Consider the following 25,187-nt stretch of genomic DNA (forward strand, 5'->3'; position numbering starts at 1 on the left):
TATACATTTTCCAAGTAAAAAAACCCCATAAATCAATTTTCCATGTTGAGTTCCTTGAAACTGATTTTATGTGTTAAATTTTCTATTAACTTTGGGTTTGCTTGATAGAAAGTCCTGAAAATCTGCAAGTTCTTTCAATGTCCATTTTTTTCTCATACGATATCACAGATAATTTTGCTGTTATCCTTTCCTTTTAAAACATTATTATTTATTTATTTTAACATTATTTAAAAAATAATAATTAGAAAAAATATAATAATGATGACAATTCTACCTAAATTTATTTACTTATTCAGTGCTATACTAATCAAGTTACCAAAAAATTATTTTATATAGCTAGAAAAAAATCATAACAAAATTTATCTAGAAGACAGAAGGTGATTTAGCTGTACTAGACCTCAAAGCAGTAATATTAGATCATAAAGCAGTAATTATGAAAAATGTCTCTGGTACTGAGAAATAGAGGGGTGGGTCAGTAGAATGGATTAGACAAGACTCAACTGTAAATGACTATAGTAATCTATTGTTAAATAAACCCAAAGATCCTTACTTTTAGCACAAGATCTCACTATTTGTCAAAAACCACTTGGAAAACCAGAAAACAGTATGACAGAAATTAGATACAGATCAATATCTTATATCACATACCAGGGCTGGGGAACATTGGGCCCATAGACCATAAGACCTAGAAATTATTTGCTAAGGCAACCACAGATGAAAGCTAGCTTGAGTTCTATATGTTGATAATTTCATATGGCCTTAAAATGATGTTATAAATATTTGAATGGCCCTTGGCAGAAAAAAGGTTCCCCATCCCTGCCATATACCAAAATAAGATCAAAATGAGTACATGATTTAAACATAAAGGGTGATGCCATAAGCAAATCAGGAAAACAAAGAATAGTTTTCCTATAAGATCTATGGAGAAGGGAAGAATTTATGACCAAACAAGATACAGAGCGTCATTAGGTGTAAAATGGACAATTTTGATTATATTAAATTTAAAAGATTTTGCACAAACACAATCAATGCAGCCGAGATTAGAAGAAAAGCAGAAACTGGGAAAGATTTTTTACATCAAATGTCTTAGATAAATATTCCCAATATTTGGGAACTGATTCAAATTTATAAGAATACAAGTCCCAATTGACAAATAGTCAAATAACTTGAACAGGAAGTTTTCAGATGAAGAAATCAAAACTATTTTTAATTATACAAAAAATCCAGTATTGATTAGAAAAATGCAAATTAAAGCAACTTTGAGGTGCCACTTAACAACTATCAGATTTGCTGATATGAACGAAATGGAAAATAATAAATATCAGAAAGAATGTGTGAATGTTGGGACACTAATACACTGTTGATGGAGGTCTGAACTGATCGTTCTGGAGAATAATTTTGAACTTCGGTCAAAGGGCTATGAAATTATGTATATCAGTTGATCCAGTAATACCACTACTAGATCTGTATCCCAAAGAGAACATTAAAAAAGGAAAAGGACTCATATGTACAAAAATATTTATAGCAGTTCTTTTTGTGGTGTCAAAGACTTGGGATTTGAGGAGATGTCCGTCAGGGAATAGCTGAACAAATTGTTATAAGATTTTAATGTAATACTATTGTGCTATAAGAAATGAGCAGGTGATTTCAGAAAATCATGGAAAGACTCATATGAAGTGATGCTTAGTGAAGTTGATGCGGGAAAGCTTGCTTTCTAGATTCCCACCCTCTCCTAGTTAATAATGTAAATTGCCCTTTAACTCACAAATCCTGGTCCCTTTGAATTCCAATAGAAGATCTGACCTGTTCCCAGCCCCACCCGGATATGAGCCAACTTTGGGGCTACACCCGAAAGCCCCTCGAGCTAAGTCTCCTATTATAAAAAGGCCACGCTGGGAACCCCTCTTTGCAGAGAGTCCAAACATGGCTACCATGTGAGGACCCTCTGTCCACTGGACCCTCTGTCCAGTGCCCTCTTTATCTCTACCTTCTCCTATACTTTAACTTTGCTTATCTAATAATAAACCTCTTTTATCAATCTAGCTCTCTGGGCCAATAAATGCTTTTATTGGGAACTCGCGCCGCTACTAGACCCCCTTGCGCCGAATCTGTACCCCAAACCTGCCATTAGACCTTAACCCTAATTTCATTTAGGTACCCCAAAGCTAGACCTCAACAAAGTGAGCATAACCAGAAGAATATTATATACAACATCAACATTGTATGATGCAGTATGATAGACTTAGCTCTTCTCAGTAATTCGGTAATCCAAGACAATTTCAAAAGACTTGTGATGGAAAACCCTGTCCACATCCAGAGAAAGAACTATGGAAACTAAAAAAAAAAAATTGGTGTTCCAAATTTTTCTCCCTCCCTTGCATCCCCCTCCCTCAAGATAGCAAACAATCTGATTTAAATTAAATATGTGCAATTTTTAAAAACATATTTTTATACTAACTGGCAGTTTTTCTTTCTTGTGGTTTTCTACCTTTTGGTCTGGTTTTTCTTACACAACATGATAAATATGGAAATACGTGATCCCGGGTATATAGATATATAAAGTAGGCATACAAATCAAACATGTACTGATAAATCATAATTTTGCAATCCTTATATTCAGTTAGGTGACCCCACATGTAAATCCATATGGAGTTGTGGCCCACAGTTTAAGAAGTTTTGCCTCAGAGAATAAGTTCCTTGAGGACAGGAACTGGTCCAGCCTTTATTTTTATTCCCAGTTGAGCACACTCCCTCACCTGAGGCCTAATAGGAGCTTAGTAGATGCTTCCTGATTTGAGGACTCTGCAAATGAGTTTGCAGAAAATCTGTGAGTTCAATCCGAGTCCAAGAATCTGGGACTAAGCCTTTGTAAATAAACAATTCCTAGATATGCCTCACATACTGTTGTTTTACCTATTTTCTTTGTTTAACATACTTCCCATTGGAAATTCTGTGCACACACCCAACCCTCCCCCACTCTCCCCCAAGCCTTGGATCTTATTTTTCTAACATTCTTTCCCCTCTTTTTATCTTAATAGATCCTTATCCCAAACTGGTAAGTGGTGTTTACCATTCCCAGTTACAGTAATGTCAAGGGGGATGGTTTTTTTATGCTGTTATATTTAAGGCAAACCTTACTTTGGGGGCCAGGGTACAGAAGGAGAGAGCCTGCCTCAACTGTACCATGCTGTCACAGCAGATCACAGGGCTACCGAAATGGGAAAGACTAAAAAGAAAACATACAGTGAGAGCAAAGATCCTCTCGAGTGAACATAGGGGCAATATCTCTCCTCCCTTCCCCTCCACCCCCAGCAAGCACTGCGCTCTGCAGACAGTAAAGACTTCAGAAATGGTTGTCATTGGTGTAGAGGGACACTAAAGAGGGAAACAAGGGAGAAGAGCAGCAATTTGGCACCACAGATGGGATCCTGGACTTGAAATAAGAAAGATCTCGATTTGATTTTTCCCTCAGCTACTCACTAGCTGGGTAACGCTGGGCAAATCACTTCACTTTTCCGTACCTCAGTTTCCTCAATGTAAATTAGAGATGGGAATCGATTCAGATGACTTCTAAGGTCTCATCCAGCTATAAATCTATGATCTTATTATAAGGAAAGGGGCTGATTGAGTCAGTCTCTTAAATCCTACTTAAATAGCAAATAAGAAATGGAAACTTGAAAGGGGACCCCTCAATTGGGGAATGGCCGACCAAGTTATGGCATAGCAATGAGATGGAAATCGATTGTGCTATAAGAAATGATGAAGGGACAATTTCAAAGCAACTGGGAAAATTTCTAGGAACTGATGTAATATGAAGTTAGCAGAACCAGAAAAACGAGTTATAGAACGACAATATTGTAAAGACAATCAACTTTCAAAGTTTGAAGAACTCCGATCATCAGTCAACAAACCTGGGCTAGCCACTGTGCTGGCTACTATAAATAAAAAGACAAAAAGGAAAGATCTTCTGTCCTCCAGAAATTTACCTTCTAATTCAACATATAGAACAATATCTCTTAAATACCTATGGGTCCTAAACTAGACCCCTCATCGTGAAATTAAAGGTTGAATCAGGCCATAGGGGATTAATCTTGGCAAGGAAGATGTCTAATGCTTTATGGAGACTAGAGGAGGGGAGAATGTGAGATTACGCCAAAGGTTTAGAGATTCAGAATTATTATTTCTGAGATAGACAGCTGCAAACGTTGGCAATCAGAAAATACCCAGCCTTGCTTCAGACAGCACTAGCCAGAGCCAAATGACCTACATTCCCCTGTGCGATAAAGACTTTTATAAGAGGAAACAAACAAGTCATAAAATATTTCAGGACATTATGTTACAAAAGTTTTAGAACAGACCAAATTATGTTCCCCACTAATTCATAAGCATTTCAGTTTTAGAATTGATGGGGATTGTAGAGATTATGGTCTTTTTTTTTTTTAACCAGAAAAGGAAAAATAAGGCCCAGACAAATCATAAATCTGAAGAAACAGATTTTGAACCCTAATTCTCTGACTCCAAATCCAGATAAAAAAAATCACAAAGTTGGAAGGGACTCAAAAGACCATTTGGTTCAGGCCAGATTTCCCTTCACACCATACCTGACAGGTAAACATCCTGTCTTTGCTTTAAGGTCTCCGATAAAGAGGAATACACTATCTGTGAAGACAGCCTATTAGACTTTTGGAAAATTCTAATTGTTAGGAATTTTTTTTTCCTGACATAAAACATGAATTTGTTTCTTTGTGACTTCCACCCATGGCTTCCAGTTCTCTTCCCTTCCTCCCCCCACGTAGGACAAAACTAATCCCTCTTAGGTGAGGGATTCACCCTTCATATACTTAAAAATAACAACCATTTCCCAAATTCAACAGAAATTCTAGGGCATCTGAGCTTGTACAAGAGAAAAGAAATAGCAAACATCTAGTGAATATAAATGGAGAAGGGGGTCTGTGGGTTAATGGGCCTAGAGATCATAAGAGAAATTCCAGCCAAACCCCCTGCTAAGGCATCAGATTTAAAAGCCCAGATTCCTGGTAAATCGTAAGATTCCTTTCTCCTTCCCCTCTAAGCAACACACACACACACACACACACACACACACACTCTCTCTCTCTCTTCTCTCTCTCTCTCTCTCTCTCTCTCTCTCTCTCTCTTTCTCTCTCTCTCTCTCTCTCTCTCTTTCTCATCAGACCCCTGATTTTCTTCAAAGCCCCAGTTTCCTTGCTGTGCTCCAGGCTCAGGTCTTCATCTTTCCTTGTCCCTGATTTTTCTGTCCTGGGAGACATGAGATACATAAGTCACCAACAGCCTTGCTCTCTGTCTTGGCCTCTCCCCTCTGCCCCCCACCCCATCGCCACTGAAGTCCATCTAGAATCACTGATGCAACTGGGAACAGGCCAAAGGACACGTCATGTAGACTGTAGCAATGTCCTTTCATTTTAATAAACTTGAAATCACATATTAATTTATGCACACCCTCCCCCAGCTCCTTAAACTGGAATTCTGCCTGGAATTTTGAAAGATTTGCAAGATAGTAATTGGCCCAGACTCTCCAAGTTGTGCCAAGGTGGCACTTGGATGCATTGGAAAGAACAGTCTAGTTCTTTCCACTTGAGCAGTGAAATAATACCAACACTCTTCAGTAATTTCGCTTTGAAGAAAGCTGTTCTGCTATAACCCTACTTTGTGTTCAAAGATTTATACGTGACTTTCCCAAATGATCATTTCTGCAGCTTGAGTCACATAAATGGTTCGTCCTTTGTTCTCGAAGAGGACCAGGGACATCGGGAAGGGAGATGCCATGACATGTAAGTGAACTGGATTTAAGAGATGGAGGGTTGTGTGACTTTGCACAACAGCCATCTGGGTCCAGTGGCCAGATATAGATCAGGATGACTGGAGATGTCCCTGGATACAGTGGGAGACAGTGGCCTTTTTAAGCTCTTTCCCAGGTCTCAGTTTGACTGAGGCAACGACCAATGAGTGATTAAAGCTAGGTAAGAAATGAGGCAGAAAATGGCCTCTTACCTAGTCAAAAATCAATCTGGGAGAAACCTCAAGAAAATAAATAAATCTGGAAGACCCTCAGGTTTCTGGCCAAAACAGAAATTGCTCTTTATACTTACTCTGGCCCAATGAGGATCCAAATAATGACCAGGAAAGACTTGGCCTGGCACCTATTGTTGGCCGATCGATGAAAGCCACAGTGATTTGGGTTTAAGACATGGTCCATGAGAAAGAAATCTAGTTGTAAATCCCAAGATATCTTGCAAGGTTTCACATAATAAGCAAGAGCAAAGGGAAGAGTCAAAAGTGAGGAGGATCCGAGTTCAAGTCTCACCTCTGATTCATACTGAGCTGTGTGAACATGGACAACTCACTAAAGCTTTTAGTGTCCCCAGACAACTGTTATCTGAATGGAAGACAATGATGAAAGTACAGATCCAGAACCACCCCCCAAGTCACACTGGACAGTTTAGACATCAATGTTAGAACTTTATGGAATGAATGGCACCTCAAAAGGGCATTTCTCTATCCACTAATCACAGTCTCTTAACTAGAAGGTAAGACAAGGTATTCTACAAAACAAGATTCGCTTGTGTTATGAATGGGAGGAGTGAGAGACATCACAGCAAAGGTCAAGTCTCCCCCCTCCCATTCTGGTCTTTTTTTTTAATAATAGTTTTTTTTATTTCCAAAATACATGCAAAGATAGTTTTTAACATTCACCCTTGCAAAACCTTGTGTTCCCAATTTTTCTCCCTCCCTTCCCCTTCCCTCTCTCACCTAGACAGCAAGTAATCCAATATGTATTAAACACGTGTAATTCTTCTATACCAATTTCCCCATTTTAGGTGCCGCACAAGAAAAATCAAATCAAAAAGGGAAAAAAATAAGAAAGAAAGAAAGAAAGAAAAAGCAAGTAAATAATACACACAAAAAAAATCAAAATACTATGTTGTGATCCACATTCAGTCTCCACAGTTCAAATCTTATTTTGAGAGCAGAGGCTGAGTGGGTTTCCAGATTCCCTCCCTCGTTTGAGGCAGTGAGGCACACTGGGAAATAAATAGTATTCCATTGACAGTCAAAAGACCAGAGTTCACTTAAAGAAAGTGGCTTAATCTTTCTGGCTCTCACTTTCCACATCTGAAAAATCAGAAGATTAGTCTCACTCAGACATGTCAAATTCAAAGTTAATCCACCCCGGAGTGATGTCTGAAATGTAATTGGGAAATGCTTGATAAGATAAAAATATGCTACAACTCAGATAATGTAAATTTGTGGTTTTCTTTGTCAATAGTAATTGTTACCACAGGATCACGTGATTTCTAAGTTCCTTCCAGATGTAGGCAGAGGGACTTTCTCCCTAGATGTCCTCGAGGCTATGAGTAGCATGAGAAGCCCTAGAATTTTCTACATGTTTTTACAGTTTACATGGTGTTTTATATCCATTATCTCAATTTTTAAAAATCAAGACCCAAAATGGCTTTGTAGGAATTAGAAAGCCAAGGAGGAGTTGGGTTCAGATCCCATCGCTGGTAAATGACCCTGGCGCTGGGACCTTGAACCAATGGTAGTCCCAACATGTTGAACCTATCTTGGATTACTTGCTGTCTAGACGGGGGAAAAAATCTTTAAAAGGATGAAAAAATGTATTTTGAAAATAAAAAGCTAAAAAAGAAATTGTTTTCACATTGTAATTGGAAAAAAAGAAAGTAGTAACAATAGATTTAAAATAAAAGAAAATGGAGGTGCCAAGAAAGGTGTTATTAATATTGTCGATGTTCTGTTGTATTTGCATTTTGTTAAATATTGCCCGATTAATTTTCTTTCTTTTTTTTAATTTTTTATTTACAAGATATAATCCAATTACATTTTCATCTGGTTTGGGTCGAACTCTTGAGTAGTTGGCCTTTGCAAGGGAAGGTACCCACCTACCCACTTTGGGGGAAGGAACCTTGCCCGAGAAGGCAGTGAAATAGCAGAGAAATAACACGTCCAGGGAAGGAAACAAAGCCGGGATCAGGGGTGGGAAAGGACTCCCCCGAGATCAGAAAATGGTATTGAGTGTGTTCGGTAAATTAATTCACAATCAACATTTATTTATTTTAAATCATCAAGTAATTAAGCATTTATTGTCCAACCCCAATCAGCTCCCCCCACCTCCAGATTTGTTGTCGCTGTCCAGTCCCGAACCTCGGGGTTCTCTTGGCAAAAATCCCAGAGTGGTTTCCCATTTCCCTCTCCAGCCCATTTTACAGATGAGGAAATTGAGGCAAACAGGGTGAAGTGACTTGCCCAGGGTCACACTGAGGCAGAATTTGAATCCAGCTCTTCCTGACTCCTGCCCCACCTAGCTAAACCACTAGACCACCTACCTGCCACGAGGAGTTTACATCCTCTATTTTCATAGGAAATAGCCTCCCTAGATAAGTTCTTGGCATTATCCCTCCATATTGCTTTCTGCTATGTTGCTACAGACAGGGGCTGCATTAATCGATCTTTTCCGAAATGCTTTCCCCGCTAAGTCCCTCGGGATCTGCGGAAACAGGTGGCTTCCGCCTCGATGTCTCGATTTGGGGTTGACCGTTGACAGAAACTAGGCGGGTGGCCCGGATTCCGTTTCTGGGGCTGAAGAAGCCCCCGGAGTCCGCAAAGCGTAATTGGCCCAAGCGATCCGCTAGATTGCGCATCAGTCCTTAGCCGCCGCTCGCATCCAGCCGATTCACCTGCTAAGTTTGCCCTCGCCTCACTCCGCCGCTTGAGAGCCGGCTTCTGGCCGCCCCACCCCCTCTCTGCTTGTCAGCCAATCCGGGATAAGTTACCCTGAAGGGGGGTGGGGTCGCAGAGAGGGCAACGCCCCTAGTTACCAGACGACCAATAGGGAGAGGCGGAGGCCGAACGCTCAGCTAGTGTTCCACCCTCCCAACCGGCAGACAATATAAGAACGCGAGCGGCTGGCGGGAAGGCAAGATGGCCGAGGCGTCGTAGTGAGTAGGCTCTTGTTGCCGAGTCACCTCTCCCCAACCTTGCCTTACGGCCTCAGGCTTTATCTATCGAGCCCCGGACCCACCCACCGTGACCGCCGAGGTCGGTCTACCGAGGACCTTAGGCTGAAGATGCCGAATATCAAGATTTTCAGCGGTAGTTCTCACCAGGATCTGTCCCAGAAGATCACCGATCGTCTGGGCCTGGAACTGGGCAAGGTGGTAACTAAGAAATTCAGTAATCAGGAGACCTGGTGAGTAGCCGGGGCCCGGGGTGAAACTGGGATTAGAGCTGGAACCGGGGCCGGGGCCGGGGCCGGGTCGTGGGTCGGGGCTGTTGGCCTGTGGCCGGCCGGCCGGTCTGACGCGCGCGCATGCGCTGGTAGTTGGGCTATCGGTAGACCGTGGTGTTGGGATCCAGGCTAATGGGCTAGGGCCGTGGTTTTGGGGGGGCTATCCGGAGGGAATGGGGGGGGCAGAGAGGTGGGCAGAAGGGTCGGTACTAGTCGTCGCCACTTTGTGGCCGGGATCGCGGCTCGTGACAGGGGAGGGCGAGCTGGCTGGCGGATCAACGGAAAAAACGGACAAAGATTCGAACCCCCCTCTCCCTTCCCCCCTCGGTTGGGGGTTGTGCGACCAAGGCCCATGTCGCCAGCTAGCCTTGGGCGTGGGCGCCTTGGACCGGGCCTTTGCTTTGTAGCAGCCAGTGATAGATTGTTACAGTGCAGTGTGGTGTAGTGGTTAGAGCTGGAGGCTTGGGTTTAAGTACTAGTTCCGTCTCTTGATAGCTATATGACTGTGAGCAAGTCACTTAACCTCTCCCGTGCCTCAGTCTTCTCACCTGTAAAACAGGGATAGAGATTGGAACTAAGATTTAGTGTACCCCTCTCCCTGCGCAGATTGGCTTGGGGAGAGTTTAGGGGGGGCGTACCCAGAATCGCACTGAGAAGCGTCATTGTGCTATAGAAAAAAAAACGCTGGTGTTTGGGGAATGGAAAGAATTTGGGTTCAAACCCCCCCCCCATATTAGGGCCTCAGTTTCCTTAACTGAAATGTAGAAATTGGGCTTTGATGGTGTCCGAGATGTTTTCTCACACTGGATGCAGACTCCTAGGAGCCGGTAGATGTTAGAGGCCTGGTTTGAATCTGGATTTTTCCTGACTCACTGTTTATGTCTCCTTAATCTGGAAAATGGGAATAATAATAAGCGCATGTAGCGCTTTATAGGATTGTTGTATAGACTAAATGAGGATACTTGGGAAATGCTTTGCAAACCTTAGAGGGCCCTATTAATTTTTGCCTAATTAATGTCTGTTAATTATTGTTAATGAACCCCAGCACCCTGGGGTTTGAAAGTAGCCAGACTCAGTAAACTTTTAATTACTGGGCAAAAGGCTGGGGATACTAGACAAACATGAAATGGTCCCTGCCCTCAGACAGCAAGAGAGAACACAATGGAGAATTTTAGGAACATAAATTTTGAGTTGGAAGGGAGCCTTGGTAGTCCAGGGATTTTTATTCTGAGGCCCATGGACAGATTTTGGCGGGGGGATGGGGGAAGAAGGGGGATTCTGGGAACTTTAAATGAGAAAACAGTGGTTTGTAAATTTTTCATTAAATGCTAACTGCCATTTAGCTTTTGAAAAACTGGTTTGAATCCATGGTTCTCAGTTGGGGGTTCACGCCCGAGGGCATTGTCTAGGACCTGCTGAAAAGGTTAAGAAGCTGCCTTCTTTGGGGGAGGGGGAAAGTTGTAGCCCCAAGGGGCAGTGGCTGATTGGTCCAGGGTCTCTCTGACTGGGATGTGGAGGAGCAGGATTTCCGGCCAAGGGTTCTGTATTCTTTCCACAAAACCTCAACCTTGGGTTCTTCTCTTCTGTGGGATTGAGCTAAGAGTGTGTGTTTAGGGGACCTTGTCTGAAGCTGTGTTGGCAACTAGTTGGAGCATAATAAATGCTTGTTGACTTACGCCCTTGGAGTATGGGAAAGGGAGGCAAAAATGAACAGCTGGGGGCCATTGCTAAGGATTTTCCTTGAATGAATGAGAATATTTTTGGCTTATTGTGGTTCTATAGAGGGAGGCTCAGCCTCAACCTCAGGTTTGCTGCTTAGCTTTGTGGTATTGATTGTAAAGAGGACTGGATTTGGAGCCAAAGGAACTGAAGTTCAAGTCCCAGGTCAGCCACTTCTTGGGCCATTGAGATATGGCTCAGTGGCCCCCAAACTTAAAAAAAAGCTCAGTGGGGTGCCTTGGATGTCATTTCTTTCTGCCTCAGTTTCACCATCAGTAAAAGAGAGGTAATAATTGTACCTATTCATGGGGTGAATGGATACTAGCAAAATATTGTAGCCCTGGCTGTGAGCCAGTATCTGAGTGCCTTCTTCCCCCCCTCCCCTCCCCCCAGGAAGAGCAAGCTGACCCTGGAGAATTACCTTGTGCTGGCCTTATCATGTACAGACATAGTATTTTTCTGGCATCCATTCACCCCATCACCTGCCTCCCACAGTTGCTGAGAATTAAAGAGGATATTCATTCATAGAGCACTTAGCACAGTCCTTGATGCTGTAAACGAAGAACTTTTTGAGGCTGAATTTGAACTCATGGCTTCTGGCTCTGCTTAGCAGCTGGCCTTTGGAGATCTTCTCTTAGGGGCCAGTGAGTCAGTGGTCCCTTATGGATAGCTAGGGGCCTTTAATCTGTGGGTCTTTAAAAAAAAAAAAAACAACAACAACCTTGAGTTTTTTTTTTAATTGTTCACTGTATTTCAGGATAATTGGTTTCCTTTGGTAATCATGTATTTTTACTTTATGTATTCAAAACAGTTGGGGGGGGGGTCTGTGGCCCTTTGCCAGAAGTTGCCAAAGTCTTATGCTACATGTTTAACCTATATTGGATTACTTGCTGTCTGGGGGAGGGGGAACAATTTGGAGCACAAGGTTTTGTGAGGGTGAATGCTGAAAAGTCTCTTTGCATGTATTTTTGAAAAATAAAAAGCTATTAATAATAATAATAATAAAAGTTGTGCTAAATTAGGGATATGAACTGTGGTCCTTGCATTTGGGGATGTGTGCTAGCAGCAGCAGGATTCAAAGTTACCCAACCTAAAATGATAGCTTTGATTTTTTTTTTTTGTCCCTCTTCCTTTTAGCCTTTGGGGTGGGGGGGGGAGGCCTGGAATTTCAATAAGTCACTGCTGAATATGCAGGTTGCATTCTGCATAGCTGAGAGGGGGAGGGGAGGAAGAGGAAGGAGTTGGCTAGAGGGGCCTTTTCTCTCTCCTTGGCAACTTTTTGCCCAGATTATGGGGAACTTTCCCTTGGAATTTTCTTCCTCCCCTAAATTAGGCATTTTCTTTTTCTTTTCCTTCCCCAGGATAAAGCCTGGGGCGGCGGGGGGTGGGGGTGGGGGGAGATTCCTTTATTGATCAAGAAATGCATCAAATATTCACCTACTCTCCTAAGGCTTAATGCACAGCACCCTTTAGTTTCTGTACTCAGCCTTTGGTGCTGGATTGGTAGGGGAGAAAGTGATTTCCTAGAAATCTCCCCAGCAACTGGCCCAGTTTAAGGAAATAGTTCTAGGTGTATTTGCATATTCTCCCATCAACTGTAGATGTCTTTTTTTTTTTTTAAAGGAAGTTTTCAAAGGTTAATGTCTTATCTTTCTGACTGTCCCTGGGGGGGTGGGGTGTTTGTCTCCTTTGTCTCCTCCTACAAATAGTCTGTTTGGGCCCATGATTGGGGAAAGGACAGTTAACAGCAGGAGCATTATGGACATGGATTTTTTTTTTTTTTTTGGTCCCTTATGTGCATACCCTATACATGATGATAGCTGTGGGAGATTCTCTGGTCGTTAATGCCTTCTAAGTCTGCTTCTGGGCCCAGGTCAGGGAACAGCTCTTGGGTTGAAGGAAGGAAAAGTCGGGGGGGGGGGGGACGGAGGGGGGAGGGGTAGATCTATCTACCTTTGGCATCAGTGTTTTCCCAGAGGCTGTTGTCAGCTGGGGGTGGGAGTTGGGTGGGAGTTTCCCCAATCCTGACCATTTTAGGAGAGTGAGCCAATCAGAGCCTACACTAGTTGTTTGTCCTTTCTAGAAGAGGATCTGGACTACTGGGAGGTGATGCTGTGACCTGCTAGTGAGTTGGACTTAGGCCACACCTATTCAATGATTCAGGATTTTGAGGCTCAGAATCTACTCTTTCACCTAGTCAAAACAACTACTACTAAATCTGGGCGGGAATCACCCTCAGGGTTTCTGGCCTAAACCTAAAGAATGTCTATTTACATTCAGTCTGATCCAAACAATGGCCAAATGGGGCTTGGCTGGAAGGTCTCCCTTTACATCCGGGGCCATCTCCTGTTATCTGGTCGCTGGACCCCCGTGGCTCCTGAGAAAAAAGTAAGGCAGGTGACCTTGCATGGCCCTTTCTCACTTAATCCAACTCACTTGGCTGTTGAGGCAGCACCTCCCTGAAGTCATAGTAGTCTTCCAGAGTGGTCTCACTGGCCCACAAATTGGAACCAATTAGGTGGGAAACTCTTTTCTTTCCTTCTTTCTTAGTTTCTTCCCTTCTTCCTTTCCTCTCTTCCTCTTTTCTCTATCCACATAGGGTATCATACCCTTACTCCCAGATGCTCTTAAAATGTAGTAACTAGAGATAAATCAGGTATGAGGTATTGGTTTATATATATATATATGTATATATATATATATAGAGAGAGAGAGAGAGAGAGAGAGAGAAGGAACTATTCTTGTTGCTGAATAATAGCAATTATCAAGCTGAATAGATATCTACCTTATATAATCCCCTCCCCCTAAACAAAAAATAACCAACTAACCACCCAATTTAACCTAGTATATTGCTGTTAGCATTATTATAAGCAAATTGTTTTTTTTCCAGAGGCAAATGTAACCATTCTTGATAACGTTAGAGATGGGCCCTGTCAGTGGGACCCTGTCTGAGCTCAAGGTTATGTCTGCTTTGGGGATTGTCTTAGTGAAAGAGTTGAGTACCGCAACTCTAATGCAGGAATTCACTTTTCTAAAGCAAAATGGATTAACTTTGAGTAGAATGCTGGGGATTTGGGGCTGCCAGAAACTTTGGAATTTATGATTTGCCCTTGGTCACCTAGATATTAGCAGTGTCCAGATTCAAATCTTGGTCTTGGGACTCTGGATGTTTTTTCCATCGGACCAGAAATGGAAACTGACCCCGGAAGCCATCGATATAAAAGTGTAACTTGTAATAGCTTTTGAAGGTTCCATGTGGATTGACTGATTCCTTGAGGGCAGGAACTGTCTACTTTTATATTTACACATTGAAATGGTGTCTCTCACCCATAGCTGATGCATCAAATCGCATTTATATCAGATATTTCTACATGAAACTTAAAAGTAGGTACCAACTGAATTTTAGTCATATACCTGCCAGTGCTTGATCTAGTTAGCTAGATAATGTAGTCGAATAACCGATCACTGGATTAATCCATCAATAGATCCATGTGTGATGAGTAAGGGTACTACAGCATACCTAAAGTACTTTGAAATACTCAGTGGAACATCACTAATCTAATTTCCCCTTTCTCTGTAGCGTGGAAATTGGCGAAAGCGTCCGCGGAGAGGATGTCTACATTGTGCAGAGTGGCTGTGGTGAGATAAATGACAACTTGATGGAACTTCTCATCATGATTAATGCCTGCAAGATTGCATCAGCAAGCAGAGTCACCGCCGTCATTCCTTGCTTCCCTTATGCCCGGCAGGACAAAAAGGACAAAGTAGGAGCAGACTCCAATGTGGTATTTTCTTTTCTTTTAATATGTTATTCCTGTTTTAGATTGGTGATTGTTCTCCTTCGTTCTCAAAGAGGACCCAAATGACGGCACTGTGTTGGAGTCAGTTACAGTGAGTCCGACTGTGGCTGAGCAGACCAATACGAACTCGAGTTATGGTGGACTTCATAGAGACTAACCCTGAAGGGAAAGAGATGGGTTCAAGTCCCACTTCTAACTTAATACTAGCTATATGATTACGGCAAGTCATTTAACTTCTTGGTACCCCAGGTCATTTTCTGTAGCCAGTAGAAGAAGCTCCTAGGCTGGCAATTACCTGTACTAATAATATTAGAAGTCTATGATACATATAGATTATTTAAATCTGAGTCATTTCATTGAGATATAAATTGCTAACCAGCAAGGTTCAGGTGTTTTTGTTTTGTTTTGTTTTTGGTTTTGTATTTGTTTTTTTTTTAACTTAATTTTTTCTGATTTCTTTAAATGTATTTTATTTTTTAAAAAAAACACACACAATAAAAAAGGTATACAAAACAAAAGAGAACATTCATCCGGGAGGATTCAAAATACATAACAATGAATTACCAGTTCAAGAAAGTATGTATATATTTAGTAAAAGAAATTCTATTCATGAGTGTCCATCTCTTCTTTTATTTCCTTGTAAATTGTTCTTTTGTTCTCTGCTGTGCACCTTTTTACTTTATTCTTTTTTTCCTCTTTCATCCCTCCCACCTCTCCCAAGCAGCCTATAGTTAAGAAAGAATATATTTATGTGTACATATATAAATATATGCATATACATATACATACACATACATACATACCATGCCCCCTGCCCATGAACACACACACATATCTTTCCTATCCCTGCTTAAATTCTGCTCCTTAAGTTGTCTTGCTGTTACTTAACCTCCTCCCACCCACGGATCCCTCTCTTGTCTTCTTCCTGTACCCTTTGCTTCTCCATCCCACCAGCCTTCCTCCCTTATTTCTTTATAGATTTTGGAGAGTGCTATATCCTTCATGGTATATATGTTGCCTATTTGACCCATTCCTGATGTGAGTAGGTTTTCAAAACTACAAGTCGTCCTCGCCCTTCTAATAATGTCTCTGTGTCTGTTCTTCCTCTGTACCTTAATTCTATGACATAATTACTGTTTTTAACTTTAATTCTGCCCCAATCTTTCTTTTGAGCTACTCTCTTACTGCATATGGCATACAAAACAACAACTTGTCCATATTAAATTCCTTGAAATTGATCTTTGATATTGGCTCTTATATGTTAAATTTTCTATTGACTTCTGGTTTGGTTGATAAAGTCCTAAAAATCTGCAAGTTCCTTGAATTTCCAAATTTTTTTTTTGTTCAACATTATGGATAATTTTGCTGGATGTGATATTTTTGGCCACAGGCCTAATTCTTTTGATTGTCAGTAGATGCAATTCCAGGACCTGTGGTTTTTTATTGTAGCCGCTGGTGAGTCCTGTACAATTTTAATTGTAGCTCCAGCGTATTAAATTGGTTTTTATTTTTCTTTGTTTCTTGCAGAATTTTCTCTTTGATCTGAGGGTTTTGAAATTTGGTAATAATATTCCTATGTGTTTTCCACAAAGGATCTCATTGAGGTGTGGTGATTGGTGGATTTTTTTCTATTTCTACTTTCCCCTCCAGGACAATTTTCTTGGACTATTTCTTGTATTATTGTTTCAAGGTTCTTTTTTTGGTCACAGCTTTTAGGTAGTCTTACTCTTATGTTTTCTCTTCTTGATCTGTTTTCCAGATCTGTTGTTTTTCTTGTAAGATGTTTCACATTCTGTTCTTTTTTTTTCATTCTTTATAATATGTTTTGTTATTTCTTGGTCTCTCATAGCTTCACTGGTTCTTGCCCTAATTTTCAAAGAGTTATTTTCATCTGTATAACTCTGCTTCCTTTTCTTAACTTTAACTTTTTTCCCCATAATCTTGTTTTTCTTGGATGGTTTTTATTTTTTAGTTTTTCCTCAATGTCTCTCGTTTGATTTTTAAATTCATTTTTGAATTCTTCTATAAATTCTCTCTGAGCAGGGAGCCATTTAACGTTACTTTTTGGAGTAGAAGAAGCTTTTTTTACTTCAGTATCCTCCTCTGAAGATGAACCCTGGTCTTCCCTGTTCCTATAGTAAGTTTCTATAGTTGGGTTCTTTCTTCTTTGCTGGTTCACTTGAAAAAAAATTAGGATTAGTATAACCACCTCTAATTGTGGGAGGGAAGTACAGGTACACTTCTATAGTGATGGTGGCAGAAAGGAGATCAGAAAGTCCTGAGCTTTTAGATCATCAACTTTCTATAAGCTCCTTGTATGGTAACCATCAGGAACACTTCTGAAGAAAGAGTTATACCTATTTACTCTATCCCCTGAGTGGGAAAAAAAAGAAGTCATAAAGCTAAGTGGAAGGTTGAGACTCTAGCTCTCATTGGAGAGGCAGATAAAGGAGCTAAGGGACTTTCTTTCCAAAGGAAACTTAGGATCATTTAAAAAGCTTTGTAATGTTCCAGAGTCAAGTTTACTCCCTTCATCCTGTTCAGTCCTGGGCCCAGTTTTAGATTCAGGTCTACATACTGATATATGAGCTCTGTAGGGTTTTCATCCAAATACATGTCATAATCTGGGTAGTAGATATTCCTCATCCATTTGATCTTTCCCATATGGATGGTCAGGCTAAACTTTGACTGCTTTCAAAGACTGAAGAATTCCAGAGTTTGATTTGCAACCAGCAAGAATGTCATCTGCAAATGGAACATGGGAGAGATCACAGAGAATCCATTCTCTTCCACTTGGACTCCATATTCCAGGTCTCCATCACAGTGGTCATTAAATAGGGTCCTTTCTATCATAACTCAAGGAATCTTGAATGATTTTGATATATGGATGAGAGAAAACCTTTTTGGAAAAAGAGACTGTAAGGTGACATTTCAGTCAATTGCAAAATGGTAACGATGCAGTTAATTGTTGAATATTACTTATGCAAACCTGCTTTTTTCCCTGTTGATATTCTCAGCAAGAATTCTCTCGATTTGTATTTTGATGATTGTCAAAAGATTTTGTATAGGTGAGAAGACATCTAGCTCCATAGTTATCTTCTCGTAGTCGTTTTGTTTTTCTTTTAGCCTATTAAGTTTCAATTCTTATTGTTTGAACTTTGTTATCTTTCCCTCCTTCACATATCTTGAATATTCATCCCTCAAAAGCCTCACAATTGCACAATCTCCTAAAAGGATATACTCTCCATCTGATTTGGCTGCTTTTCCTGTCTTTGTTCTTTCTCTCCAGTGCTATTTCTCTTTCCCTTTTAAGCACAATAGGATCTCTGGTATTGCAGTCTGAGTGTGGTGTTTCCACTGGCCTCGATGATAAAAACAGTTTGTTATAGTAATCGTTGTATATATATTTTTTATTTTTCTTATGGGTTTTTTGGGGGTGGAGAGCGGATCTTTCCATTTTCACATTTAAATGGCCTTAAGATAACTTATTTAGTTGGAGCTCTTGCCACGCTTTCTTTTTACTATAACACATTAAAAGTGAATAAAGGGTGTCGTGTGAAAAATGATGGACTGGTCACATAGAATGAAAGATATTCAAGCAACGGGCAGCATGTCTTACTCCATTGGTTTTCTCACAATATCAAGAGAATGTAGAGAAAGCTTTCTGGAAAGCCCCACGGGATGGGCTGGCACATGAGCTTTGGTCTGCATCTTGATATCGAAGGGAGAATCCACACTGATAAGCTGTGGCATTGGACTGAGTCTTCATTTGATCCTTTGTTTCTGTGATTTTCATAATTCTATGCCATTATCTCCTAATCTTTAATGAATTGTAGTTTGTGGACTACTGGGGGGCAAAGGGGAAACAGTTTCATTTATTTTGCAAATTATTAGCAATGGTGATTGAAAAGTTTTTAAAACCAGGTGATCTTTAAAAAAAAAATTAAATGTCTAATGGTAGCTACTTGTCACAATTGGCTCTTTTACCTTTGATAAACAAGCCAAGAGACAGGAAGAGTTTTACTGAGGTAAGAAGTAGGCCCACTTTGCCAGCATCATAGCTTTTGAACTATTTGTCAGTGATACTTACTCTCTCCTATTTAGAGCCGGGCTCCGATCTCCGCCAAGCTCGTGGCAAATATGCTGTCTGTAGCAGGAGCAGATCATATAATCACCATGGACCTTCATGCTTCTCAGATTCAGGTAAAGGAACCAAAGGAGTTAGTGTGAGGAGGGGGAAAGGGTTGATGTAAATGAAGAGATAAGCAGGAGAAACTAGGATACTTCTGAGGAACAGCTGTCTAGGAGAGGCAGGCTAAGTGAAGAGCACAAGATGGGCTTTCTAAGGAGCTCGATTTGCATCTTGGCAAATTACCCTTACTAGGTGAATGGTCTTGATATGCAATGGGCCTCTGTCTGGGTGATACTACCGCTGTCTGCCTCACAGGGTGTTGACTAATGCCGGGAGCCCTGGGAGGGTAGGGGGGAGGCAGAGCCAAAAGATGAACGAGAGTTTCTTTCGGCAGGGGTTTTTTGATATCCCAGTGGATAACTTGTATGCTGAGCCAGCTGTCCTGAAGTGGATCAGAGAGAACATCGCCGACTGGAAGACCTGCTGTATCGTATCCCCTGATGCTGGCGGAGCTAAAAGGTAGGATTAGTATTCTGTCAAATCTGTAGCCATCTCTGAACTGGCCGTATGCTAGTGTCATGAGAGGTGGATCGTCTACATGAGATGGCTCAGCTCATCTTTTGTCACGGAATTTCCGGAACTAGACTTTAGAGGTCACTGACTCCAATGTCTCATTTTACAGTTGAGGAAACTGAGGCCCAGAGTCACACAGCAGGTCAGTGTCTGAGACCAGATCACAGCTCCAAATCCAGTGCTTGCTCTCTCCCTAAATTGTTACTGAGAATCTTTTCCTTTGAGATAGCATCGCATATGCAGCCTGTGACTTGATTTTTTACTTTAAATAGTATTTTTTTTCCAATTTTAAAAACAATTTTCAACTTTTTTTAAAGATTTTTACATTCCAGATTTTTCCCCCTCCTCAAGAAGGCAAGCAAAGCAATCTGATATGGTTTATACACGTGTAATCATGTAAAAACATTTCTACATTAGTCATTTTATAAAAGAAGAAATCAAACGAAAGGAAGGGAAAAAAAAACAAAGCTAAAATAGGATAAGATAGGAGAGATATATTTGACGGGTTCCCCTGCATTGCACCAACCAAACAGCTGGTTGGGAAGTCAGGCATTGCTTCAAGTAGAGATCCCGTAAGAAAGGAGCTGTAGCCATATCTAGATTGGAAAGTAAGTAGATAGCCAGGAAGACTAGAATTCAAATCCACTCTTGGATACTGTGATTCCGGGCAAATCATTTAACTGTTTCCTCGACTGAAAAATAGGGATCGTAGTAACATCTTTCTCCTGCAGTGCTGATGAGTATTAAATGAGATCTCTGTAAAGTACCCAGTTAATAAGAAGTGCCTTAATAAATGCTTGTTCCCTTACTAACTGGGGATCACCTACTCCTTTCTTAGCAGTGGGCCAGGGATTTGATTTTCAGATCAGCATCAACAGCGGTTAAAAGTATCTAAAACGTGGTTACATTGTGTCAGTGGGGGGTGGGCAAGTTTGTTTCCTCAGATCTTGTTGCCATGTTGCAGATTCAAAGAACATTTTTTTATTCTTAAGATTAAAATACTGAACAAGAAGGAAATCATGTTATATTATGGTTTTAAAGCCAAGAACCTAAGGGACATTTGAGTCGAATTTGCCAGAGACGGAAAGCTGTGCAGATTAAGAGCACTTCATTTCCTCCCTGGATTACTCATTAATAATACATTCTGAAGTGTTATTTACATTCTTAATGGAGTAGTAGAGCCAGACATGGCAGAACCCAGGTGACTACAAGTTAATTCAGGATTCCTTCAAAGCCATTCCTATTTTCAACCATTGGTTTTTCTTCAACCTCTCCATTAAAGCAAACATGAGGAGAACTGGATTAAGGTCATTGCAGCACTCCTCCCCCCATTTGCTCCTGTCCTGTCTTGTTAACCAATAATTTCCTTTCCACGGTGATTTAGATCACTGTGAAAAACATTTAAATGCCTGTAAGATCCTAGAGATGGAGCTAGAAGTGCCCTCGGAAGCCATTAAGGCCAGAAAACAGGAAGGAAAAGGATTTGTCCATAGTCACACACTCATTATGTACATAACAAGCGCATGATGGATATGTCCCATCGGAGGTGGGATTGGAAACTGGTAAAAATATGTGATGCGCTTCGAAATAGCCCTTACGATGTGTCTCTTTTCAGTTTTACTACAGGCTGCCAGCATTTCTGGGCAGTCCCAACTAGCACAAATCCCATGAAGTGATGATTATTCAAATTTATAAGGCACATTTCCATTTGCCTGGATTTAGTTAACCTATTTTATATAATGATAACTTCAGATAGTGAGAATTTGCATCCACAGGGAGTCCTCATTTGCAGTGTGGAGAGTGAGCACAGAGCTTGAAATCAAGTCATGTTCAAGCTTTGTCAATCTTTTGAGTTTGCTGACGGTAGCTTGAACCGCTTGCCATTCTTTACCAAGTGAGTGTGCCGTTGGTAGGGTCCATTTCTCCAAATGAACCTGAAACTTTGCAGACTCGTTCCCCATTTAAAACTGGAATGAATTCATTCAGTCATTCCCCAAGTATTACAACGCATTTATACGAGGCGAGCACTGGCGTATGCAAAGTCAAAACCCCCCAAATCCCGGCCAATCTGTCCACAAAGAGCTGAGCTGCTTCTCCTGGGAGCTGCAGTGTTCACACAGATGAGTGAGCTGTGAGCCCCTGCGAGGGCTTCCTTGAGCTGAATCTTGAAGAAAGCCAAGGATTCAAGAGGATATTATATCCCAAGTGCTAAAGGCAGCCTCAACAAAGGTGTGGACAGGTCAGGGAATAGCAGCTAGACCAGTTTGCTTAGAATGGAGAGTTCATGAAGGGGAATAATGTGGAATGAACCCAGAAGGTAGGGTAGGGTTGAACCCGCCTATGCAGGGCTTCAAATGTCCCCACTGAGGCATGTCTGTGTGGACCTTTTTGCTTAACGGTCACTGCGTGTCTGAGCTTTGAAGTGCTCAGCTAAAAGCTTGCTCAAAGCCCACATATAGTCGATGTGATCTCAAGCAAATGTGGTTAACAGAATACTGGGTGTCCAGGAGGCTGATAACTCTCAGAATAGTAGCACTAGAAGGCAGCGTGTGACTGGGTTAGAGCAGGATGGGATAGAGAGATAGGTTGAGGGGAACTAGCAGAGAGTTTCTAGGCCCGAGTTTAAATTTCAGCTCTGCAGTGGCCTGGGTGATCTTGGATAAATAAATGGCTACTTCTCCCTGAGCCTCAATTTTTGATGCCTTTCATTTTTTATATCATAGTCATTTGTGTGTGTGTGTATATATATATATATATATATCCACTCTTTTCCTGCATTATCTGCCTCATTTCCTTCTAACACAGAAAGTTAAGCAAGACCAACAGTGTATACAACATGCTACACACTTAGCCTTCCGCTTCCAGTGGCTCTTCCAGGCCCGAGAATGGTCATTACAATTGTTTGGTTTTGCTTTAGTGCTCTTTTTATTTACATTATTGTGGTGCAGCAGGTCACATAGATTTCCTGATGTTTCACTGAATTCTTTGTGTTGGTCACTTCTTATGTCATAAAAATTATCTATTAGAGTCATATATTCAGTAGTTCAACTATTCCCCAAACGACCCCCCCCCACACACACACACACAGACACACTTTATTTTGTTGTTGCTGTTGCCTGTGTGTGTACGGTTGGGTATTTTTTTGCCACAATAAAAGCTATGAGTATCTTGAAATATGTAGGACTGCTGTCTTTGAACTCTTTGGGGGCGCTCCAGCAGCAGTGGAATCATCTGGGAGTCAGAAGATAGGAACAGTTTATTTAGTGACTTTTCTTGAATAAATGCAATAAATCGTTTTTCAGAATGTCTTATATCTATTTACAGGTTTTCTGTTGTCACCTTAATTGGAGCAATCAGTGCACTTAGTTTAGGATGATCTGGTTATATTATTCACATTGGGAGATCTATTCCATTTGGGTGATAAGAGCCTAAACCCTTCCCCATTACCCACTGTTCCCCCAATTCATAGATTTGAACTCTGCTGCTTCCTAGATCTGGGTGAGAGTGCTCCTTACTCCCCATCTCTGCTTGATTCCTCACTGAATTATTGATAATCTGTAAACTGCCTTACCCCGTGTTCCTGCAGAGTGACTTCAATTGCAGACAGACTGAATGTCGACTTCGCTCTGATTCACAAAGAGCGGAAGAAGGCCAATGAAGTCGACCGTATGGTGCTGGTGGGAGATGTCAAGGACCGAGTGGCCATTCTCGTGGACGACATGGCCGATACTTGTGGTACTATCTGTCATGCAGCAGATAAGTGAGTAGGCGGTGTGGGGAAGGTGGGCTGTTTGAGGGCAGGAGAGGTGGGGGGAGCAGCAGGGCCTGGGTGTAATCTATTGGTTGAAATGATCTTTTCAAAATCTACATGTTCTCCTGCCCTGAAAGTGACTACCTTTAAGGGAACAAATATGGCATTTCAAGGTCGCAGGCCCAAAGCACTTATTGTTGCGTTGAACACAAACAGTTGCTTTGAATAATTTGGTGATCTGTAGTAGTAAAGGGGGAATTAAACCTGGCAGAGTTGTGTCTGTTATTGATCACAGTAGCGCAAAGTAGAGCCTTGTGCTCTGTCAGCATCTCTGATCATTTCAAGAACTTCTGTATTCATGGCACTTAGAGTTGTCAAGTAGGTTTGGTTCTGTCCCCTGTTAACCTGATAGATGGATATTCTCCATGCCTTTCCTTCATTGGGTCCATTTGGTTCCTGTCTCCGTGTCTTTTTCTAGACTCCTGTCAGCTGGAGCCACTAAAGTATATGCTATCCTTACTCATGGGATTTTTTCTGGGCCAGCTATTTCTCGGATTAACCATGCCTGTTTTGAGGCGGTTGTAGTTACAAACACAATACCTCAGGAAGACAAGATGAAACATTGCTCCAAAATACAGGTAAGATGGGATTTGGGCACAGAGATCTTGAGGGGCTGTTTGCCCACTACATGAGTGGGTCAGGGCCCTGGAAGGCCTTGTGATAAACCAGTGTTACTATAGCCAGGTCAAGTGGAAACTGTCCTTGCCCAGAATCACCCAGGCTAAGTCAAACAGTTGTGATAGTGGTTGGGGAGGTGGGAGGGGGAGAGTCATATAATTTGAAATGTTAGTCTATGGAAGCCGAAGGTATTTTTAGCAGAAGTGGGAATAGGAGAGACTTATTAGAGGAGGGGAGGGAGAATCCCTGTAATTTCATTAGTCTGAGAGATCTCTGTTGCTGTGTCTTTCTCTCTTTATGCCCCAGCCCCCACCCTATTTCAGTCTCTTCTCCCTGTCTTTCCCCCGCTCTCCCCTCTGGCATCGAAGCATACTAGAGTCTGAACAGATCACCTAGGTTGACAGGACGTGAAGGGTCTCTGGAGGGGGCTCCGCAAGGGGCCTGTCTGGCCTCCTGCCTGGAGCTCCCTTGCACGAGACACCCGAGACTGACCTCCTTTCTTCTCTCCCCCACTTCAGGTGATCGACATCTCCATGATCCTGGCCGAAGCCATCCGCAGAACTCACAATGGTGAATCGGTCTCCTACCTGTTCAGTCATGTTCCTTTATAATTATTACTGCTTTTCACTTTGGAGGCTTTTCTTAACTAAGCCACTCATTATTTGGTATATTGCAAAAATTCAGTAGAAATCCCTGCTTGTTCATTCTGCTCTCCCCATCTTTTTGCTCCCATCCAATCTCCTGGGTCTCTGATTTCTTTTATTAGTCTATGTGAGCCCCTCAGCTTTCACTCTTAACTCTGTGGGGAGGGGCCTGATGTATCCACCATAGAAATCCAGGCGGGAGGGGAGGGAGATGGGGCAGATGCACCACTATGCATGCAAACTTAAGCAGTTCTGGTTAGTTGGTTTGTTTGTTTTAAAATAAAGTTCTGCAAAGCTTAAATAAAAATTGAATCGCGTTTGTGTCGGCTATAGCAAGAGTCCCAGACTACCCTGGTCATGGCATTCCTGGCTACCAAGGCAGCATTTCTTTAGCACCTATTATGTGTGAGGTGCTGCCCTGGAGACAGGGACACGGAGAAAAGACAGTCCCTACCCCCCTCGAGGAGCTCCCAAGGCTCACAGCGCATGGACAACACTGAGACGAGCTGAGAAAGAGTGGAGGAAGGCCAAGGGCTTACCTGGAGTCAGGGCAAGATGAAGACGTGGAGCCATGTGGGAGAGGATGGGCTAAGTTCACTGTAAA

The 25,187-nt window shown here is 41.7% G+C and overlaps 1 protein-coding gene across 3 annotated transcripts; it reads left to right on the top strand.

Annotated features, from left to right (window-relative positions):
* Positions 1-8,953: 8,953 nt before the first annotated feature.
* Positions 8,954-24,890, top strand: LOC127542486 (ribose-phosphate pyrophosphokinase 1). 3 transcript variants are annotated; one of them, XM_051968131.1, is made up of 7 exons: positions 8,954-9,247; positions 14,586-14,787; positions 18,910-19,008; positions 19,332-19,456; positions 23,097-23,270; positions 23,740-23,899; positions 24,458-24,890. In XM_051968131.1, the coding sequence occupies exons 1-7, from the start codon at positions 9,126-9,128 to the stop codon at positions 24,548-24,550; spliced, it is 975 nt and encodes a 324-aa protein (XP_051824091.1). In that variant the 5' UTR covers positions 8,954-9,125; the 3' UTR covers positions 24,551-24,890. The 3 variants fall into 3 exon arrangements, with proteins under 3 accessions (XP_051824091.1, XP_051824090.1, XP_051824092.1); XM_051968130.1 differs by having other exon boundaries at positions 8,955-9,247; positions 14,586-14,790; XM_051968132.1 differs by having other exon boundaries at positions 8,956-9,247; positions 14,586-14,769.
* Positions 24,891-25,187: the final 297 nt, after the last annotated feature.

The sequence above is a fragment of the Antechinus flavipes genome, chromosome X (genome assembly GCF_016432865.1).
Source record: "Antechinus flavipes isolate AdamAnt ecotype Samford, QLD, Australia chromosome X, AdamAnt_v2, whole genome shotgun sequence".
NCBI lineage: Eukaryota > Metazoa > Chordata > Mammalia > Dasyuromorphia > Dasyuridae > Antechinus > Antechinus flavipes.